At 32.6% G+C, this 24,859-nt stretch overlaps 1 protein-coding gene across 1 annotated transcript; it reads left to right on the forward strand.

Annotated features, from left to right (window-relative positions):
- Nucleotides 1–1,669: 1,669 nt before the first annotated feature.
- On the forward strand, nt 1,670–22,975 carry LOC142976525 (uncharacterized). The gene is made up of 4 exons (XM_076119945.1): nt 1,670–2,018; nt 3,265–3,441; nt 17,246–17,356; nt 20,943–22,975. Exons 1-4 carry the CDS (start codon nt 1,955–1,957, stop codon nt 21,173–21,175), a joined length of 585 nt encoding a protein of 194 aa, XP_075976060.1. The 5' UTR covers nt 1,670–1,954; the 3' UTR covers nt 21,176–22,975.
- Nucleotides 22,976–24,859: the final 1,884 nt, after the last annotated feature.

The raw sequence follows: 24,859 nt of genomic DNA on the forward strand, positions 1-24,859 counted from the left end.
TGCATTTGGTTTGGTTGGCAAGTATTTTAATTATGTGCTTACAGCAATTCAATTCAGTTCTTTACAGGGTTGGATTTTGTACTATAATTATAGTATTTATACTATAATTCCGCCCTTTGTACTATATACTATCCACATCTAGGGATAATACGGTAAAATACTATAATTTTAAGTAAGTAAATTTTTCCGAATTTTAGTTTTATTTGATACTAGCTGACCCGCGCAACTTCGCTTGCGTCACCTAAGAGAATGGGTCAAAATTTTCCCCGTTTTTGTAACATTTTTCGTTGCTACTCCGCTTCTAATGGCCGTAGCGTGATGTTATATAGCCTATAGCCTTCCTCGATAAATGGGCTATCTAACAATGAAAGATTTTTTCAAATCGGACCAGTAGTTCCTGAGATTAGCGCGTTCAAACAAACAAACAAACAAACAAACAAACAATCAAACAATCAAACAATCAAACAATCAAACAATCAAACAATCAAACAATCAAACAATCAAACAATCAAACAATCAAACAATCAAACAATCAAACAATCAAACAATCAAACAATCAAACAATCAATCAATCAAACAATCAAACAAACCCTTCAGCTTTATTATATTAGTATAGATAAATATTTCGATCGTGCACTTATCCTACCGAATTCTGATCACAATTAGGTATAAAATTAAAGCAAAACAATATAGGTAGACTAATATTCTCATATAATAACCAAAAATCATTGCGAAAGCAGTTCCCGTTCCAAAAAAAATTGCAACACTTCTCATTCACACAGAGAAATTAGTTTGTTTTACACATTTTTTGTATCGGATTTTAAAAAGGCTTACTTTTGCGTTTAATGCTAAAACACATTCGTTGATTTGAATTACTACATAACAAGTTAAATTCAAAATAATGAAAGTGTACTATAATTTTTTCGTAAATACTATCCTTTTCATTTTTCTGTACTATCTTTTTCAACGTACCTAAATCCAACCCTGGTTCTTTACCAAATAAGGAATACTTTAACCGCCACTGCTTGAACAAATGATGATACTTATTATGTAAGTACATACCTATGTAGTACCTACTTGTTAAATTATTTTTAATAATATGTAGTAAATTGTAATATGTTCTTTTAATCACAGTATATTTTTAAAGTATTAAGGTTCCTAGGTTTCATCGTAATAGGTTTTACGGAAGCTCTCCTGACTGTCTTATCACCTGTAACAATTTGTCTTCGTTGCAAACGCACTACGAGTTCCTTCCTCGTATTGTTGTGTTATATTGAATGTGTACGATCAGTCGACACTTTTAAAATAGTCAATTTGGTTGTAATAAAACTACATTTAATAAGATTTACGTAATAAAATAAGTTCGTAGCCCTCAAAACGTTAGCGCCGCGCCGGTGGCGGTGCAGTGGTTAAAAGGATATTTTGTTTCCTGGGTTCAATTTAGAAGTGGGTTCAAGTTTAAAATAAGGATTTACAAACCTACAATCTTTTATGCAGATACAATAGCTACTTTAGTATGGTATAATCATAACAAAGATCTCAAATACTTATTCAACAGACGAAAAACAAACTTGACTATTGAAATTGTCATGGCATTGTCGTCAAATAGCTTGAGGAAGTTTAGAGGTCAATTTCGACTTTTATTAAAGAATCTTCGTGTTAACCGCGTTGCACGAACATTGCGCGCTCGGCTGCCTTCGAAAGCGCACGTCAGAGTGGTACCGCTATGCAATACAAATAAACCCGCACATACAGTCGCGTCCGGCGCGGTTATTAATCAACCACGAGTAAAGCCATAAGCACAATTACGAAATTCGTCAATCCTTTTGTGAGACCTTCAATCTACTTCAATGCCGACTGAAGCCTTTTTGATTGTGACACGACTGAGTTAAACATGAGTTTACATATGTTTTGGTGATTGAAATTGTATTTAACGACTATTTAGAGACTTAAAATGTACGGTCACAAGGTTTTTGGTTTGTTTTCCTCGGTGTTACTGTCTTTGCTAGTGATAACCGGTAAGTCTTAAATAAGTTTTCAAACATTGCGATATCTTTTTATTAAATTCTTTTAATCACAGTATATTTTTTAATGTATCTAATTACTAATTGTCCACGGTAGTTAGGTAATTACTCTTCATTTACACAGTGTTTGAACAAACACGCATAAATATTCTTATTTAGTTACCTAACTGTGGAAATTCGTCGACTGTTAAAGTTCACTTCGCCATAACATCCGCTGTAGAAGGATACATAGAGCTGTATTTTTTACTTGATAACTTATTACATAAAAGTTTAACTAAGTACGTTTACCTTTGCGATTAAAAGTTGTATACCTAGCTCTCTTATAAATTATTTACAGGTAATTATAGAGACATTTAACAAACGTAGAAATTCGTTATAATATCTTGTGCATTATACGAAAGTAATACCAAAATGTTAATGTATCTAGTATAATGTGTACACTTTATAACTAAAATTAATAAAGTACCACATTATCTTGTGAAAGGAGATAAGCAGATCGTTTTAAATCAGTATAATAATAAACGATCAAAACGCCCGCAATACTATTACCTATTTGGGGGCTTATTTATATTAGACTTAGTTTAAAATTTATCACTGTTTGGCTCCTCTGCTTTGCCAAAAAAGCAGTCATAATCTTATGCTAGGATAGCTATCGTGGTACCAAGATTTAACTAAATCAGTTTACTAGAATAACCATGTTACAAAAATATACTCAATTTGTATAATGAGTCCCCACTGTTTTTCAGCTGAACTAAGCAGAGATTTACCTCGATGAATAGCTATTTAGCTGAAATAGCTATTCATCATATTCACAATAAATATTTTCGTAGTGTAGTCGTAGTAGAGCTAAAGTAAACTTAGGTAAATTTAACAAACAATCTAATTATACATACATGTATCGGTTAATCTATACTAATCTATACTAATATTATAAAGCTGAAGAGTTTGTTTGTTTGATTGTTTGTTTGTTTGTTTGTTTGAACGCGCTAATCTCAGGAACTACTGGTCCGATTTGAAAAATTCTTTCAGTGTTAGATAGTCCATTTATCGAGGAAGGTTATAGGCTATATATCATCACGTTACTACCAATAGGAGCAGAGTACGGGTGAAAAATGTTACAAAAACGGGGACAATTTTGACCCATTCTCTCTTATGTGACGCAAGCGAAGTTGCGCGGGTCAGCTAGTATTTGTATAAAAGTTAATATTTTAATATTCTGCGCGATCCCATGTATTTCTAGGTGGTTCTGAAGATGGTGGTCGTGTGAAGCGAGTGCGTGCTGATAGCGCGGCTGTGTCCAGAGAGCCTGCGCAGGCGCTTGATGCGCCAGACCCTGAACCTGATACCGCTCCGGCACCTCCCGCCTTCCTCAGTCCTTCTGTGAAGGAGTACCTCGAACTAGGCATGGCTATACCTGGTAAGTAATTCCACTATTTATTTTTAATGTATGTTTTGTTATCATTGCGAATGAAAAAAATCTAATTTTACTACGATCGAAACTTTAATAGGTCTAACGAAGTGACGATTCTAAGTGCCTTACAATGAAGGTAACGAAAATGATAATTTACTCCCATAGAGCACATTATTCGCCCTATAACTGAAATATAATAAATTTTGGTAGCCGCTACAAAATAATGTATAGTTAATTACTAATAACATAGAGCTCTACCTGAGTTTTTGGCTGCATTGCTTATCATAGTACTTATCAGGAATTTTGATTGAAAACTCGTCTTCATAATCCCTTTTGTGAGAATTTCTTAACTAGCCTTTTTGTTGTAGCTAAATGTACGCCTGAATTCCGATCCGTCATCAAAATCGTTTTTGTGGTTCTCTCCTAATCATAGTTAAAATAGAGAATCGCCGCAAACTTAAATTAAACAACATTAACGATGGATACCAAACTATTTGCGTAGGAAACTCCTATTAATTTCTCATTATTCAAAATTATAATCTTTTTATTACAAAATTGCACAATTATCAAAATAATCAAATTGATGCCATTGATGACAGTAATTATGCCTTTAGATGGACGTCGTGGGTGTATAGTAATAGAATGTGCTTAGATAAATATCTTAAGTGCATCCATATACAGTATCCCTTGCGAAGTTCGTGTGCATTTTGTGGCTTTTGAAACAAAGTCGAACCGATAGAGCGAAATTTATGAAACGCGATCACAATCGGCTCATAACTTAGTTATGTGTACCTTACACAATTCTTGTATCAGAGGAATATCATACGCTAAATGGTATTATATTATTATTTGGTATTTTATGGTCCCAATACATTTAATTGAAAAATTATACAACGAAAACACTTGTTTTTGTTTTAAGGTAGCCCAACTCGTTTCTTTGTCTGGGCCGAAACAAATAGATTTTACCTCCTAATGGCCTATTTTACATAATGTCGCTTTTCCTGATAAAAAAATGACTAAGCACGTTTAAGAATAAGCAGACGATTCTAGGGGCTCAATAAAGCCATTAAACAGTTGATGGATTTTTGGCCTCGACATTTGTAAAGTTTATTGACTGTTTACGGATCTTAATATATACATTATTATTTGAAGATATATTATTATGATGATACCAAATAATACCTACTGCTGTAGTTTTTAAAGTGCTGACATTTAGATAAGTTCAACAATAGTAGAGCCGAAAAAATTAAGCAGATGACTTTGAGCGTAAATCTTTGACGGCATGGAAGGCATTAATACATTTTCAAGATTATGATATTTTTTAAAAATAATCTATACCAGAAAAAGTAGTGCCCAAGAATTAAATTTATTATTTCAGTTATGATTTGTTTTTTTTAAACACATTACCGTAGCTTAAATACAAATACATAAATAAAAGAAAAACAGCTTACAGTTTTATTGTTTACACATTTTTAAGTATAGTATTTGCGATAGTATATTATTAGTCAACTTCCTTTTGACCTTCAGATCATAGAAAACGATATTTACATAAAAATATACCTTTGTTTTGCCTTTAACCTCGAATATCGAAAACATCACAATTTGCATGGAATGTTCTTTGATATTAGCAATATTCAAATGACAAACCTAACAACTGAAACATGTTTTAATTATTCCGAGTGAATTATAAAAAAAACTGAATATTCGTGTTTTCCATGACACCATTAAAACGTTCAATAATACTAGATTCTATAATTGCCTATTTAATAATTTTACACAAAATATTACGAATAGTTTGTATTAATTTTTATCTGCGTAAATTGATTCTTAATATTCCGTAAATTTATGAAAATATTTTACAAAATAAATACAAAAGAAACGGGATCTTTGAATACATAATAAGATGCGCGGTTTCTAGTAATAGTTATCAAATGCCAAGTGAGGTAAAGTCTAGTCATATTTTTTATGCCTTATCACTATTTTGATTATTTCAAGAATTTATACTTTATAAAAAAAAACTAATTAAAATTCCATCTTTGTTATAATAAAGGTCAAATCCCATGAAACTTTGCGGCAATAAGCCTTGTCATTTCTTTACTAGCGATTAAAGCACAATCAAAATTTATATACTTTCCCGACGACGGTTTTCAGATTTTAGTTCTGAAAATACAAAAGATACAGAGTTGAATTATAATTTATCAAACGTGTATTTCAAAATATAAAAGTGATTAATTCATACGGAGCACCGCAATAAATTACTTTTCTAAGGGTCGCGTCGTTAGTTTGCAATCACGTGCCAATTCTCTTTTGCTGTACCTACCTTATCATGAAATACTTACTTAATAATATGTTTCATTCGGACGTTAGACTCGAACTAACATATTGTATTTATTCACTACATAGTGTTCAGTTAGCGTGTTCTAAAATGTTATGGTCTTTGACCTACTTCTTGCTTTACGATGGAAGCTAACCAGAGTCTATGTTTAGTAGTAAGCCCATTGAATCTTTCTTGAATTAGCCTTTGCTGTTAACCAGCCGATAATAAACAATCACTGAATATAATTGATTACAAGCATTACACACGAGTATACAATAGTAACCTTCAAATTAAAGTTTTAGAAAGTAAACATTAATGGCGAAAAGGATCTAAAACTTTTAGGAGCGTGCTCTTTAGTATGATATTAGTTTCAATATGGTGCTACTTATTTATAGTTAAGTTCACGAATAACAATTTTATATCTTTCCGAACGATAGGTAATTCAAGTATATTAACATAGTGTGCATCTAGTGCATAAATAGTGTAGTGAGTTGCCTACAGAGCTGTTCAACTTACCATTTTTCATTTTCCTAGTAAAATTTGTTAAACAGACCACAAATTGGTTTGCATCCAACTTAGTCCTAAGTTGCAGCATCGACTGGCGACACTGGCGTGCCTACCTAAATACGTAAATAGGTGTTACTGTTTAAACAAGATACTTATTACTAGTTTTCTTCTGTAAAGTCTGCTTTATATCAGACAAGTACGTTTTGTTCATAATTATAACATCACGAAATTACTTCATTACGTAATCACGGTTCACTACAGACAATAACAATATCCTACTGTCGGGCTTCTAAGATACTTTAAACACTTCGAGCCAAAGTTAAGTACATTAAATTTAATAGGAATTGGTCTGACAGAGTGAAGGTCGGACCTATGGCTCCGTGCGTCGTGCAACCTTGTTCTCCGGAGGCTTTGGCTGTTACACTACATCTTAGCTCTTAATTGTGCTAACAATCGCATATGCAGTTGTATGAACGAGGTCGTAATCATAGAGCACGGGTTTGGGCAACTCACCCAGTGTAAGTCGGGCACTTACGCAATTCATTTGCATGGAGGGACGATGAAAGCTTGTGTTTAATAACGGCAATTATAAAGGTATAACTCAATTTTATATCTAGAATAGTATCATATTCAACGATTAACGAATTGCTTAGTTATCCGACGTTGTGTCATCGCACGTTGTATGTTTTACATATTTTTTGTTTCCCTATGGTTTTCCCCAAATATATAAATTTTACGGAAACTTACTGGTACTGTGATTGATAACTTTTTGATATCAAATCATACCAAAATTAAACTTTATCAAATTGGTGATGTTTATTGTAACAGATTTTGATGCACGCTGAAATATTTTGCGACATTTGGGAAAGATTTAATGCCAAATATTTTAATCAGAAGATGTCTTGTAGGACGTCGATTACAATTTAATAATCCCTATACAAGTAAATACAGTTAAAGTCCAGGAATAGTTAAAACGTTTAGAATTATACAAGCACTCATTAACTTAATAGTTTCTATGAATCGGGAGGAATAGGCACGAAGCCTTAATTACCACGAGATGAGGAAGTCAAAGAAAGCGTCGACGGAAAATGAGCAAACAACATTGCTAACGCTGTTTAAGTAAACAAGCCTAGGACTACATTAGAAATTCTTCGTGCAACTGCATTTACGTGCACCTCGATGAGGAAATCAGCTTGACAGCTTACACATGCTTACTACATTATGTTACTGGACATTGTTCAATAAATAATAGGCACGAAACTACCAGACAACTAATGAGGATACCACGCATGTTTAAAACAAGAAATGTCTTTCAAAGATGTAAATTAAGACTTTCCTTGTATCTAGGATGGTAGAATGTCAAATGTGTCGGAAAATTCTTTACACTTTTCCGTATAAACACAGAGTTTGGTAGCACCACACGTTTTATTTTCAAAAGTTGCAACATTACCGTATACTTTACCTAGATAGGGTAACAAAACAATTATATCCAAATGAAATACGACACACCCTGGCCTTGTACAGAAACAAACAATACATAACTCAGAATTCATGTGACGAAATAGTTTTTTTCCCGTTGTTTAGTTATAAGTCCCGCCACTTACGCAATTAAACATGACTTTCGATTGATTCGCCTATATTTATTTAGCAAAGCGATTAAATGAATTCCATGCGTAAATAATGATTAACGAAGAAGTTTTAGTACTTGCATGTTCAAGTATATGCTTACAATAAACACTAACTAACCTTGGCACGGAGTATTAACATGATCATCGTGTTTACGGCATTATTTACCATAAACTGCATGTGTGGTTTTTAGGTAAAAGAAGTTACTAGATACTAGATTATGCATCGGTGCGCTTGATTATCTGTCAAGAAAGCTGATAGTTTTCGTATGTTTGTTAAATATCTGATCCGTGTACCTCTATATAAAACTTGTCTACTAAAGACCTATAACAAAAAAGGGAGGACTTTTCCAGCCCACCCAGTCAAAACAAGTACCTTAATGCAAAATAATTTTTGCTGATCACTGTCGCTTACATATAAAATAATGTAAGTAGTAGTAATAACTTATACTTGCTTTCGTTATGGCATATTTTTTAAGAGCTATTTAATAAGATGAAACTTTAATGATAAGAACTAAATATGCCTTTTGTCAATCACTACGTTGCTCACTGCTACATATTACTAACAATTTTTGTGATTAAGTCATTGACAAAATTAAGTTGTAGGCAAGTTTGCATAATTCATCTGCAATAGTTGGATATGTAATTGATTGAAATTTTCTGATTGGCATGAAGAGAGCTCCGATTACTGAGATTGTGGCCGTTTGAGCAAATCGCCCTGACATTCTGTACGAGGCCTGAGGTCGCCACGAAGGCAGTCATGTGTGTGCACAACGCTAATCTGTAATCTATCAACACGTCCATGCAGTTTAATCACAAGTAATGTGAGACATTATCAGACCGTCATTTACTTATGTATGTATGTATCTATTTTCTGATCTTAATTAAATATCGCTACTTCGTAAATTACTTAATAAATCTAAAGCCTAGTCAGTGAAAATATAAGATTGAAGCAATACGATTTACTTAAATTCAGTCTTTGTAAAAATAGAACAACAAAATGCATGTGGTAGGTACTGTAGGTACTTTTGTATTTTAATTATGTAGAAGAAATCGTAAAAATTAAGTTTTGAAATAACGCAATAAATGAGGTCTCGATGGTTCCAGTCTTGGACGGATCCTTTAATCGTAAATCAAATGGTTGTGGTTTTATTTGGATGCACCTGAGCAATTTTATAAAACTGTTTAAAATCAGCCAGTAAACGGGTTTCACCGGCTAGACCGCCTTACCTGTAAACATCTACAAAGAATATAACAAAAACACATAGCAATAGCTTTTGAAAACGAGAATTGAAATGATTATAGCGCTTTTAAACGGCTTATGCTGATGACACTTGAACTAACCATTACGAATGCAGTTACATTGAAAGAATGAAAAAGAGAATGAATTGGTTTATCAGACTTTACTTTGTTTTACTACGGATCTGATTATCTAGGAACATTCCCAGTTATCTGATTTTATAATTAAAGTGTACCTGATACTCATAACGAATTCCTACACGCAAGTAAAAGTATGATTATAAAATAGATATCCATTACGTCTCAAGCTCCCTCTAGGTTTAGAAAACTAGGTATTACCAAGCGATATGTAACGATAATTTTGACTTACTCACATTATACTCTTGTCTAGCAAATAAGAGATTGCGCAATGCGATACGTTTGTGATTAGAGCAAGGTTTCTTTCAGTTAGTGTACTAGCACTGTTGATAGTTACTGCGACAATAGTCATTATTTCCTGTGCTCACGTAATTTTTGACAGAATGAAACAATGCTCGATGTATTGAAGCATAATTGGAGAGGCGTACCCGATCAGACGTGGGCGAACAATAGGTGTAAGATCACACGAAGATAATTCATACTTACACACAAAACGTGTTTGACCTGTTGAACCTGCGTGCAGTTTATTATGACTATGACAATGTAAAAATATCGAAATAGCGTTTTATTCAGAAGGTAGGCTTACCTCTCAGTGGGAGTTAAATACAATTTACGACGAAAAACCTCGTTAAAAATGTCATTAGATTTAATAAATGTTTCCATTTGTCATGTAGAACTTTTTAAGGGCTATTCATGTAAAAGCTTTTCATCATTCCTCTTCGTTATGTATGACCTCTAAAATGAACTCTTTATGTATGTAAATAAAACAGAAAATGCAATAGTATAGTACGTCGGTGCTTCTACTTATCGTCACCGTCGCTGGCTCGGTAGTGTTGCGACCGCGACACCGCGTTATAACTACATTGCGCCACGCGTGGGTCATACGTAGCCATTATTAATGACTAGCTGACCCGTGCGGCTCCGCTCGCGTGAATTTCGTGCTGTTGCTTATTCGTTTGAGCACGCGAATTGCGAAGCACTCGATACACATAAAAATGCTAACAACTCTTTTGTCATCTAATGGTTATATACGAAAGGGACCCGAAGGGCACACAATGTGACACAGGCTCAGGCAGGCCTGATTTCCTGTGGTTACCTTCTTTTCCGCTCTCGTCTGTATCCGTACCAGTTTACAGTGTAAAATATAATACCTTATTATAGACTGACCATTGCTTACCCGTCTGGATTCAGAATATTATAATATGTACAGACAGACCTATCTGCGCCGGAGCTCTTCACACGCGTAATAATGTTTACTTGCGATGATACGTCCGAAACCGCGTAACCCGTAATTATTTTTTATATATCATCCGTTGTTTATTTTTTAAAACTTACCACGTAGTCTGTTTCATAGCTATACAATTTATTTCCTTAATGCAACCAATTAATTTGGTTATGTGTTTCGAACAACAACGCCATCTGTTAGTTGCGGCGAACAACAAACGAAATTACTCGGTTGCCATCTAGGATATCCCGACCGCACCGGACCCACGTAAACCAACATTTTTGTGTAATATATCATACAACATTTATGTTTAAAAATTTTATAAATGTATAGCATGTTTCAAAGGTATTTTTTTACAATAAAGCCATCAAAACAAATTAATTAGAAAAAACATGCTTTGTTGCGAGCTATAACGCCATCTATTGGTTGGTGCGAACAACAGGTATCGATACGGCAGGCGCCGCGTTAACTTTATGCGAATGTTGTGAAATGGATTGTAACGCCATCTATGGTCTCTATAGGGAAACGCAGGTTCAAACGATTTCTACGTATATTTTTCAATTTTCTAAATTTTTTTGAAATTTTATGCTATAAAAAGTATCCTAGAAACTGCTCCACTACTTAATCTATGCATATACCAAATTTCAGTGCATTCTATCCGGTAGTTTTTACGTGATAGCGTCACATACAGACGGAGGACAGACAGACAGACAGACAGAAAAGAAAATTATAAATTGCAGATTCGGTATCAGTATCCGTTACTAAACATCCCCCATTGGTTTTTTTTTTAATATATTCAATGTACAGAATTGACCTCTCTACAGATTTATTATAAGTATAGATAAAGATAACGCTAACGCACTGCCCCTGCCTCTGTATACCTCCTGACACTGATAGATCTCATTAAACTGTAATATACATAAGTCTTTCATGTTATTTATTAATCAAAGTATTTTGACAAACAAGTCTTAACAAGATACAAGTCTGTTTTTAGGTACTCAAAGATTTCAAATAGTTTATACCTAATTTAGTAAACACATTTGGTAGAATGGAGTCATTTCTAAATATACTTAAACGATAATCAAAGGTGGATCTTGCCGAACCGGTTCGGGTCCAAAGATGTACCTACAATAAACACAAACGTTTTTCACATGTCAACATAGGAAGATATCATAGACGGCGCTTTGAATTTGAATGTCAACGGGATGTTTTTAATGGTATGACTATGAAAACACATTTTAATTACTTACATAAATATTATACATTAATTTTCCATGAGTTAGCAACTATTTTTATTCTAGACAATATTATTTTGTTTTTCATTTCATTAGTCAGCATAATTATATAAATAACTTTACATAAACAGCAATTAAGGAAACCGTTTTGATAACATATTTTCGATTTATTAAATGACTAATTAACCTTTTTCTTCGAAGTTAAACTTATATATACTTAGCTAAAAATAAGTTAATGTCAGGGCATTGGTTTTCATAAGTGTCAACTTTAACAAGCACACACTTGCCCTAATTGACTATTAGGTGCAATGTTGCGTTACCACAGATCTCTATCTAGCTTAGATCATACTGTATTTTCCACATATTACATTAGTCGCCATTTAAAGACATGTCTATAAATCATATTGCATATTTAAGCACAGGCTATTTGTATAACACATTTAGCTAAATGATTCAAATGCATATAACATATTGCACAGGCTTCATAAATCATATTAATTTAATAAGATTTTGATTACATAAGTTGTTATGTAGGTTACGAATTATTTCGTGAATTTTCACTGCCAATGTTAAAATAAAAAATCAATATTTGTCATCATCTCGGGCTGTTTCTGTCAAGTTGTTATGTAAACGGCGCTGGCCTTGTTTCCGCTTGCCTTCAGTTATACATAGTATTCCGGTAGGGTCAATTCATTTCGCACTTCGATTATCTGCTACCTGGGGCCTTAGCACCTAAAATAATGTTAATTGTTTCCTATATAGTATATATCCATAAATCGTTTATGTAATATATGGCACCTTCCTTACTAGGAAGTATAAAAATACACGATAAATTGAAACCTTGTGTGAAAAATCTAGGTCTGTGTGTTTGTTTATTTATTTTTATCATTTAAGGCTATTTGCATCTCTGCTCCAAAGTCGGCGACTACATAATATATGCTTTCATGTTACAGTGTATTATTGTTAAAATTATTATAAGGTTACATATACCGACTACAAGAACATGGTCTATTATGCCTACATTTATGTAGTTTGATAGATGAGGTCGCCGTATACGTATTTACAGGTCAAATGTCAGTGCTGTGTTCACTCTATATTCGTGAAAGATATATTCACATCCATTACATCACACGTCAGTAATATATCACTATAATCGCCACTATAATGCAACTTGCGTTACGAGCAGCTTGGATAAATATCGTAGATTTTAAACGTTTACCAAATGTTAGATCATACAGCCATACGTCTACATCATTTGTCAGACGTCTTTATGCGTCAGTCGTAAAATTCTTGTTTAGTCACGTAATATTAGAACATCATATATTTTTATATAATGTAGAAGGTAAACAGGCTGGCTGGCTATCTGGTGGCGAATGAAGAACTGCATACAAACACGAGGGTTTAGTGATGCGTCGCCGACCTTGTACGTACATATATGTGTAGAGTCGTGAGGTGGACTGTATAAGTGGTGGATCCATCGAAACATCATGACATAATGCCGATTTGTTAATAGTGCATTTCATATGAATTCATTTACATTCGAATTCACGCGTCACTGTTTATTATAGCCGATTACAAAATCATTTGAACTCTACGATTTTGTTTGATTTGATGATTTTATACTTTATTTATTAAATATCTAAAATTACTTACATCCTATGGCTATAGTCACTTACAAAAATCGATACATAGGGATAATATAAGTCACCGTCTATTATTTCTGATTCATATTTGCGATGCGATTGCAGAGATCGAAGTTCATCAGTTAAGTAATATGTGCATAAGGTTAGTTCTGTAGTTTCACTAGTTTCATAGCTCACACTAAACATTTGTGGAACGGAGTCCGAGGGTCAGTTTCCGTTGATATGTGTTTAAATCTACATATATTAACTAATTAAGAAACATAATTGGCCATCTTACAGTATGGATATTTTATTAAAATACGTATACAATTGCTAAATAACCTAATTAGTAGTTATATAAGTTTTAGAAATACTAAATTAGATATGTTATAATATAAGGTACAATTCTTAAGAGCAGAGGTAAAAGTGACGGGATTCATGTCGTGCATTCTTGTGTCTATCCATGATTGAATTACCAAATACAAAATATATGATTGCACACGTTGTAAATGTTAATATCATTCAATTGCCTTCGACCAAATGAAACGTCAATGAATGCATCTTCCGTTCTACCGAACCGAATTGAAAATGATCACAGTATCCATAAACAATTAAACAGTCAAAGTCCCGATGAATTTTTTGAGGAAGGCGCAGGAAGCATATAAATATGCAGCATGAGTACAGTGCAGGCTTTCTCCGTTTAGTCATACACTGGACAAGATTTCATAAACCCTTTCAGATATTCAAGCAGAGTATTTATAGCGTAAGAGGTCTATTACAAGCTAAACTAATGGCCCGATAGTGTGTGTAAATTACATTAAAATTAATCAGATTGAGAGTCTGCCCTTTGGCCTTTCAGTGTTAGCGTTTGCTACATTTGTATTTATGTGAAGTCTATATACAAAGCTCCGGCTACAGTTCCTAGACTTGCGTAAGATTGTAAAAGTTGCATAAACCTTCAGAGGTTCTATTTATTAATTTATGGAGGTATTACATTCACAATTTATCGGTCAACAGTTGAAAACGTTTGGTTGTTTTATAATTATTATAATTCGTCAGTCAATATGTCGAATGTTTGCAACACAAGTAATAGCAACGGCTATTTAATACGAGTAGGTGTACATGGATTAGAAATTAAACCACATTTTGTGGTTCAGCTCTAATAGCTCCCTTCCGTCATCATTCGTCATTCACAGTACATAATTAGTGTAAAAGTAAACATTTAACGTTCTTTATGTGGAGCAGAGCACGTACACTACGTGGAGCGTTTATTTTAATTAACACTTAAGTATTTAGTATACATAATTTTGTACATAATATGTTTTAATACATAATTTAATACTAACGATAACTTGTATTATTTGATTATTCGTTTTATAAAAGTCGTGGTTTTGGCAGTATTTACCCCAAAATCTATAACCTACCTGATTATTCAAAGTAAGATTATACATTAGTCGCAAGGAATTATATGAGTTACAAAATAAATCTTTCTGTAAAAGGAGTCACGGGCTTTAGCCGATAGATATAAGATCATACAGGTGCAGTAATGAGTCATCAATAAATAAGTGTACTACTTCATTTTAAAGATCAATGGACATTGTGACAGGGACCGACGCGACGCACACGCCGATGATTTCAATGAAACTTGACATACGTTTAATGATATTTTAATAATTATGCTTTATGTTTATACCCATATCGGACAGTTACTTATGCCATGCTGTGTAAAGTTAACGAGAGTGAAACATGGAACCATATTATTATAGTAAATTTTTTATGTTAAGGTAAAAAAAAATGTTTGAAAGTTTAAGAATAAAAGTAAAAAAGTTATAGCTTGTAAATAAAACAGAAGAATTCGGTATATATTATATTTTCGCTGAATTTCACCGTGTGTATCTTGCAGGCAAATGAAGGTGCGGTTTAATATCCGAGTAAGGTTTCACGAGGGAATCGAATAATTGTGTAACACTGCGGTTGTAAGGCTCTATTTAACTATTGTACGCGACGTGCACTATAATTGCACTCTACAATACGAATTAATGAGGGGCAAAGGTGACTGCATCGCTTGCAGCAAATTATATAGATACATTTCTACCACCTTTTCTCGATACAGTTTTAGCGCGAAATGCTACTAGTTTTAGTGAGACTATTTTTGCGGGAAAAATTACGATATTCGCGATTAGAGTTTTAAGGACTAATTACAGACACTACAATGACTTAATTACAGAAAATTGTATTTTAATTGATGTATTTTTATGTAGACGAAGACGTAGAATAGGTACCAATAGAATATCGTGATATTTCGATAGAATATCTCGATATTCTATCATTGGAAGTATGGAATAAAATGGTTTTATAATCAGGCCTATATGTTTAGAATCCTGGATCAAGAGTTCTCTAACCAATCTTATACGATTTCATCTCATATAACAGTAATTGGTATTATTTCATGTCATCGAGAATTGATAGTAGCGGCCTATTGGAGTGAAAGTGGTCACTGCAAGCGAACTTTCGTTATCTGTATAACTACCGGGAATGGAACCTAATATGCGCAGGCGTCGTGATCGATCGGGACAGTCATTTTCTCACGATTTTGTTCGTCTAGACTTGTAAAATTACTTTTATGTAATTTATAGTCATATAACAAAGGCATTGATGGACTTGCTTATTGTGAAATATGATTTTTGTAATAGCATTTAGGTATAAAAGAATCTGTTCTCTTGTAAAGGTAATTTTTAAAATGTTAAATCACACTCTATGTATAAAAGTATTGAATACAAAGAATCGTATTCACATAACCATTCCTTTATCTGTTGGGTAGGTATATAGCTTGGTCACCCTTCGTATAAGTACGTATCTATTGAATGATTGGTTTTCAATACATACTGTATATCCGACCGCAGGCTACGAGGATTCAGGATATGTTAAGATGTTATCCTTTAAGTTAAAAAAATCTTTCTTATGTCGGCTTGTAGTTTGGTAGTCAGCAAGGCATTAACTGGCACCCCCACCCCTAAGATAAGATTGGTAGTTAAACATTGATGTTGAATATGCACTGGTTCGAATGCAGTTGTTTTACACGATGGACACACCACTGTCATTTGCGTCATAAAAAAAAACAATCTTGAATTACAGCAAACATGAATGATGTAAATTGGATTCAATTTCTTTTTATGTTTGGCAACACAGGCAGCAAATAGACAAGTAATAAGCAAGGAGTTTGATATCTTTATTAATATTATATTATTTGATATGCATCTGTAATTAGTCTTTCGATACCAAGAGGCGTGTCGGCTTCATGTGAACTAGGTAACCGGATACTTGATTCATTTATTTATAAACCTTTAACCTCTAAAACCGTGTTGTTTAAAAGTAACCTAGCACTATACTATATAGGTAAACCAGTGCGAATAAGGTTAAATAACAATTTAAAAGATTCCAATAATTTTTATGTTATAAAGTCTCGACTAGAGGTTGGAGGACAATTATTATAATTGAATAATATTTATAGTCGTATAATTTACCTGAATTGATAAATTAAAATATATTCAATCACTATTTAATTAACAAATGATTGTGATTTATGATTTGAATTTCGGCGCCATACAAAAGACATCAACGTCGTCGCTAATAATGTGCTGAATTTATTGTGTGATGCAAAGTTTTGTAGTGTTCATTAAAGAAGATTAATTTATTCTGATTCTAGTCTTTATTTCAAAAATAAAATATTGCTTCCTAAAATTAATTGCATCAGTAAGCAAAAAGTTTATTCTTAGCTGGTGTTTAACGATACGTTGGGCAACGATGCCCAACTTAACATTATCATCGTCTCCTTTGACTTTAAAATAAAAAAGCATTCAGATTTTCGCATTTCTCTAACAATTTTGATATTTATTTTTCAGGAAAACCCGGTACAGACTACCCAGTGCTGGGAGCAGTGCCATATACGAACTTTTACTGCGATGAGCAGGCGTATCCTGGTTTCTTCGCCGACATGGAGACGCGCTGTCAAGGTAACTACCTAACAACCATCCATTTTATTGAGATCATCCATCATTTTAGAGAAGATCCGGGTTTCCTAAATCAGCTAACTAGTTTTGAAGATTGAGATATCGTTTTTTGCGTGTGGCTCATTTTTCATATTATTTGATACAAAGTTATAATTTAATTATAATTTGTTACGGCATACAATTAACAATATTATGCGATTAAAAACGTACGTTTAAATATGTTAGCAAAATTATTCGGCAATTTTTCTAAAAAAAACTAATAGTAATGTCATGTGCAATGAGTTGCATATAAAAATATAAATGGTTTTCTCACCAGTATAACAATACACAAACTATTAAATTAAATTTAATAACGAAGCTTAAGGCTATGTTTGTACAAAAGTCTTGCGGCAATTACCGTAGGTGTACACTTTACAAGATTGCGAAATGCTTGACTTTGTCTCCGAAATTAGACGTAGGCCTATTTCTTAGAAGGCAGTGAACATAGCCTAGAGTATATTGATGAACATATTTCTATGACTATTGTGTAAGAAGCCGTACAAAGATTGGTAAGTACAATGACGAATGGTTATTCGAATCTATTATTACTAATAATAACGCTGAAGAGTTCGTATGTTTGTTTGATTGTTTGTTTGTTTGATTGTTTGTTTGAACGCGCTAATCTCAGAAACTACTGGTCCGATCTGAAAACTTCTTTCAGTGTTAGATAACCCATTTATCGAGGAAGGCTATAGTCTATATATCATCACGCTACGACCAATAGGAGCAGAGTAGTAATAGAAAATGTTACAAAAACGGGGTAAAATTTTACCTATTCTCTCTTATGTGACGCAAGCGAAGTTGCGTGGGTCAGCTAGTAAACAATATTCTCGCATATCTTGTGACGTGCGATTTATGTCCACGAACTGACATATTAGCCTCAGGCTTTACAAAACTTGTTGAAAACATTTTGAAATTTGTCAAATGAGTTTTCATAAGAATAATATTCTATTGTGTATTATTCATCCTATTATGATAATAGCGTAATCAATTACAGGATCGAAGGTAGGTGTTATTTTATTCAAAGAATTGGGCAAAAAATAAATAGACAAAACAAAATTAATTACATAGGTGGGTGTTCATCTTTGATTCCATTGTCTGTAGACGCCTAAGCCGTACCTGGGACCTTGGCCGTGCTGTAATGATTTACTACTGACCTTATAGTTCTCTGAGGTCATATAATTATATCGGCGAGTGACCCGGAAGATGATTTGACGTGAAATGTTGGATCAAATCGTGAGATCCGCCATTAAAATATTGAGGCAGATTATTTAATGAGTTCTAGTCATCTGATAAATTTATTGTATAGGTAGTGATTAGTTAAGATAACTTATTGGATATTAACGTCAAATTATCTGATGCTAAATGTTTTAGGCGATTTCCGTCTTGTATTTTTTTTCATTCGTATTTTTATTTCTTGAAGAGCACGTAAAAAGCAAATTAAATTGTAAGTAGCTTTCCACTGCAAAGTTAACAATTAGTAAATAATTACTGAAAAGTTTTTTGTAGTTGTGAAAATAAAACTAACTAATCTAAATGTATTATTGTCTCACTTAGTAAAAAACATTAATGTCGTTACCAAAAATGTAGCTATGTCATTTTTGTTTCTATAGTTAATAAAATTACGGAATTATGACAAAAATGTGTAAAACAAGGCTAATAAGTTATTAAGTAAATAATTAAGTTAAAAATAATACCGGATACGTACATGATAATATGTGTAGGACATATACCAATGCTGTTTACTTTATGATAAAAATATACGGTTCAATGTTAACAATAAATTAATTATCAGCTAGTATGTGAGGCGAATTGATTCCATATCCTATAACACATGGTCAAAGGTGGTACTCTATACACTATATACAAAATCTATAATAATATATCCATATATAAGCTGAATATATAATTATATAAACTGAAATAAGCCTTGATTAGAACTACACTTCGTTCGTATGAAAGGTTTTTAATTGCATTACCGACTATTTACTGTCGTAAACAGTCTTAAGTCTACTAAAGATAGCTAATGTCATTTGTCGTATACCAAAATGAGTTAATTTGTAGGAAGCATAGGGATATCTTTGTGACTACTTTGGTCTTCACCTACCTCTATAGAATAAAGGCGTATTTAATATAATTATTTATGTTTGTAGTTTTCTGTAAATATATTTCTAAGGTTTAAGGTTTTAGAGTTTACCTTCAAGACATTAATGAAGTGTAATTCTTTATAAAAAAAAAATACGTGACATAAGTCTGTAGTGAGATTCTCTATCGATAGTACTATCTAGTACTTAGAGTTTGACATTTAAAATGTGATGCAAATATAGTTCAATATCATCTTCATACAAAATTTCTCAATAGCTACCCGATTGTTAACAGTCGATATTGGTAGAGAATCACGCTACTGATTTTAAGATCCATTTGTCTAATTAGTTATTGACGGCCATGGGACAATATTCGAGTCGATATCATCATTTTATTTAGGCAATTTTGACTCACTTCCCGATTTTAGATTACATTTTAAATTAAGAATTTAAATAAACTAATTGGTGTTGATGTCACATTTTATTATTTTATTGAGATAGAGTTGTTTAATATTAATTATGAAAAGAAACAGTGTTTTAGAAGTCTGATATTTGCGTTTAAATTCATACTATCAACTAAAGAACTTAATTTCAAATATTACTTAAAATAATAAGAAAATAGCAGTAGCAAAGTTAAAAGATTTCAATAGCGTAAAAACTCATACAGAAAAAACGTTATTGAATAGATAAACTACCGCTAAATAGACCTCAGAAACCGGGGCTAATCTGTTCAGTTTCTAAGTAGATATAAGTATATTACACAGTAGTGAAACGTTGTTTAGATTTTCAAAGATTATTATGACCTTTCAGTATAATGATCATCAATTTAATTTAAACCGATCTAAGCTAGGTACAGTTTCAGTCTAACAATAGCTCTATCAGTAGTCCACAACAATCGAAATAACAATAAGCGAGCAACCAAGCATTTTATAATCAGCACATCAAGGAGTTCGTGATTGTTGTAACATTATAATAATGAATCAATATAATTATAATATGGTGGGCTATACTATAATGAATAGTTATTGTGAAACAGGATATTGTTTACTACTGATACAATTAATAGAAGATATCTTATTTTTTTGGTTCAGTGCCTAATTAAGTGTACCAATTTTTGCCAAAAACAATTTATGTTGTTGATGAATACTTGAAAATATCTCACAGCCTTTAAAGTTAACTTATTTAATGAATTAGACTAATCCTCATTTAAACGACTAGTACCGCACGTCCTAGCTTTTAACGATTAGGCCACTGACGCTTGTAAAATATTTTTTCAAATCATGCAAGAATACTACTTTTTTCATTTCTCTCCTGAAATGAGGGAGGCTATTCTATGAGTCTATCACCCAGGCAAAAAACGGATTGAGGACTTTGCATTCCTATGAGTGATAAAAAACCCTGAGGCATGTTAGATTTCATCACGATATTTTTGAATTCATACTTATGATACCTTTCTATAATTTCAGCATGGCATTACTGCGACATAGACGGTCGCCAGGCATCGTTCCTCTGCCCCAACGGGACGGTGTTCTCGCAAGGAGTAGCGTCATGTGACTGGTGGTTCAACGTGCGGTGCGCCCTGTCACCGGCGCTCTACCCACTCAACGCAAGGCTCTACCGCAGGCGAAGGAAGCAAAGCCGAAAGCCTAAACCCCACAGGCTTATAGATAAAAAACTTGTTGACGAAATATTCTTGTAATATAATTATTTAAGTTATTTTAGAATTACGTTAGGGGTTTAATATTTTGAAATCAGGATTGATAGAGTTAGGGCCATTTTTCATTTGCAGATAACATGTTTGTATAATTTTGACGTGACATAATGTATGAAGATGATCATCAGATTAGCCTTTCTGTAAAAATATTCCTTGTTAAGTATTGCAAAATGTTGATTGATTTACTACTAGTTTGGATGATAGAGCGGTGGGGTTATTTTTTGTAGAAGAAAAATCTTTTTAGTACGGTGCATTAAAAATCAAATTAACTAGATTTTTGTTAAATTGGGGAATAGAATAAACTAAATAGCAAAAGGAGGAGTTGCCAGATATTGTATTTTAATTTGGTCTATTCAACACTTAATCATTTCATAAGTAATAGTACTTACCTTGAAACGATGAAGTTTTGTTGTTTAATATAGATTCTTAAAACCGTGCCTCCGAATTGATACTGGTCTATTACAGACGACTGTGAGATGGAAATTTTGTATGGACCGAAGTTTTAACTTTAGAGTAAATAATGTGTATACTGAGTAAGTCAGGGCCACATCTCAAACATTGCAGTTATTAGACCTTGCTATATTCAAGATATTAAATAATATATATTTTGACCTCATTTTATTTGTACAGACATTTATTGACCTCATCAATCTATTAAATTTCTGCACAAATAAAATTGAGTACTTAATTTTACTGCCATGGTGACTACCATGTTATTCAACTAATCTAAAAGTTATGTAGATATTATTATGTAGAGTCGCTTCATAATTATCAAAATTTTGCAAACATATACATAATTTTACTAAAATAAAATGAGTCACGCGTTTTTGAAATGACCAGATAATTTAATAATAATCCTGTTGAGTCATCGTTGTGTCTGTACAGATAAATAATTGAGTTTAAGAAATTTAATTCTACATACATCAATAAAATAATTATACATACGTATCTGACAACCCTCATTATGACGTAAACTACTGTACACAACATAGCCTCCTACAGGATATTCCTGTATAGAGGTAGCCCCGTGACAATTAAAATAAGCTAGCTGCAGTTACTTAGATTGTAATTACCGTTAATGCTTGTTAAGTTCTTACAAAATGTAAATATAAATTAAATAAGTTTTCCTTATTTTTCCAAAAAAATGTTAGTAAGCATCGTTAAATTGTAAAAGCTTGTACATTGTACAACTGACTACTTTGTAAACTGTACGATTAATCAATAAATCATATCGGACTTTTAGCTATTTATTCAATAATATGAATTAAATGGAGCACAGTTCTTATTCAGATTTACCGTGATTTTAAATAATAACTTTTTATTGAAGCTATGGGCAACGACTCGCTAAACGAAAAAAATAAACATGTAAAAAGGTAATACGTTTGAACACAACCTTAATTTTTCTAAGGTCTTACACCTCAAAATCAAACGTGTTCAATAATCGTAGAATAGAAAAAACTGCTTCTATAAATCGTAGTTCGAATACATTTTAAAGTCTCTATCTATTGACTTTTACTAAATATCCTTGAAACTATTTATATACAAATACCTAATTCATCTCACTGTGATAATTCTATCTGTGCCTTTTAATTTACAAATAATTCTTCGATTTGTTATGTAAATATACTGTTACTTAGAATTATTATTATTAATAAAGATAATAGTTAACTTTCAGCTTGTTCGTTGTAATATAAATTATGTTTATTTTAGCAAAACCATCTAAATAATAATTACGTATTGATTGTAAAATACTTAGTTAGCAAATAAAAGGAATACCTAACTTTAGTATTCATTTGTTTAATACACAACCGCCAGTAGCATGATTCTCTACAAGTCGAACCATCGAGTATCGAGAGTTTGACATTTAAAATGTACTGCCAAAATAGTTTCTAAGACGTCCGCTAGAGGCGCTGATCAGATTTTCATACAAAATTACTCGATAGCTAGCCGGTTGTCGGTAGTCGATAGTGGAAGAGAGGCGAGTCACTTATTGAGGCGTTTTATGTAATTGATTGGTTGTCATTTACGACACCGAGTAAGTAAGTATCGAAGTTTTGTAATGTCATTGTAATGTTGACTATACACTTTTGCTATAGATGGAGCTGATTAGTACCGCAAAACATGTAACAATGCCCCAATATCTTATAGCCTTTTGAACCGACTTCAAGATAAGGAGGACGTTCTCAAGGTGTATTTTTATGTTTGTTTCCCCATATCTTTGGTGGGTGGACGGATTTTTATTTATGTATTTCTCCCGTGTACTTTCTTCAAAATTGTGATTTAATAGGACGATTAGCGAAAGCTTTACCCATAGTCGTATATTCAAAGAACAGCTTGTGCACTTGACTATTGGAGCTAATAAAAGACAACCATTTGCGGACAGCCGCTGCGAATGTGTAAAGTCAGCCTAATAATAAAGATAAGTAGTCTTTTTACAGGTAATGATTCCGCATATTGCTTCAAGTTTTCTGCCAATAGGTGTGAGGTGAATGGCTCTTCTGAATGCTTCAATTAACCTGTTCAATTAAATTACAATATATCTGCAAAGTGAAGGCAATTACCTCTACAAAAATTACTGTTGTATGTTTTGAGTTAATTAATCGCGAGTTGGTTTTGTAGCTCGATTCTGTATAGTCGGTACAATTGGGTATCAAGAGTTTGAGAATGTAGTCACTGCAAAAATAGTTCCCATGATCGACCATAAGCATTGTTGGCAATGTATTATATTGATTTTAATTTCAATAAATATTTCACCACTGCATACACTCAAAGTAGCAATAGCCGGCCCTTTTTAAAAAATGTATCTTTATACGGTATAACACGAACAAATAAATTTGAATTAGATAGAATAGTTTCCAGAAAATGCTTGAAGTCAATTCTACTACTACTATAATACCAATTTCTCATTTAGCACATCAATATGCACTGGTTCCTGCCTGTGACATACATATATATATAAAAACGAATGGTAAAAAACAGAAACTATAGAATAGTTTCCTAGATAAATTTATTTCACGAATGGCTGTACTTAATTTAAAAAATAAACTCGTACCTAGAATGAAAAATATTTAAAAAACGTTAAATCTTCGCGTTTTATCTGTCCGTGATTATTCTTAATTTATTATGTTACATCAGAAACGAGATTTTTACATTTATTATATAATTTTAGAAGAACTAGTTTTTGTAAATATCATAATTTAAATTGCAAAAAATACCGTTATGTTAATATTTACATATTATTATGTCTGTTGCAAATCTGGTGCATTGTTACGTGTTGTACGAAACTGGTTGTTCCGTACAATATTAATATAAGGCATACATTTCAACTAGGTTGAAAATCTTAGAAAAAATACAAAATCGTACTCTTCAAACTGGCTTTTTATTAAATAAAATTTTTCTAACGACGAGAATTTGTGATGAAAATGATAATATATTGAAGTGTGTTTTTTCAGTTGATATATAACACTTATTCAGCTCAATAAACAAGACAAAGATCTTTTAAAATAAACCAAAGACCTTAGTTACCTTATTTGATAAAACATAGACTTTACTACAGAATTCGTGCAATTTCCTATTTCATTTATAAACATTCTTAGCTGTTGCAATTCTACGAATACGGAAAGGACATTTGTGGATTTAGACTAAGCATTAACCGTGTTCTACGCCGTA

This window comes from Anticarsia gemmatalis, chromosome 11 (genome assembly GCF_050436995.1).
Source record: "Anticarsia gemmatalis isolate Benzon Research Colony breed Stoneville strain chromosome 11, ilAntGemm2 primary, whole genome shotgun sequence".
Classification (NCBI taxonomy): domain Eukaryota; kingdom Metazoa; phylum Arthropoda; class Insecta; order Lepidoptera; family Erebidae; genus Anticarsia; species Anticarsia gemmatalis.

What these genes read in the sequence shown, in the direction of transcription:
- LOC142976525 (XM_076119945.1), top strand. Translation starts at nt 1,955, where the DNA reads ATGTACGGTCACAAGGTTTTTGGTTTGTTTTCCTCGGTGTTACTGTCT. An exon ending in ACTAGGCATGGCTATACCTG is followed by an intron (nt 3,442 to 17,245) that starts GTAAGTAATTCC and finishes TTTATTTTTCAG; the next exon opens with GAAAACCCGGTACAGACTAC. An exon ending in CATGGAGACGCGCTGTCAAG is followed by an intron (nt 17,357 to 20,942) that starts GTAACTACCTAA and finishes CTATAATTTCAG; the next exon opens with CATGGCATTACTGCGACATA.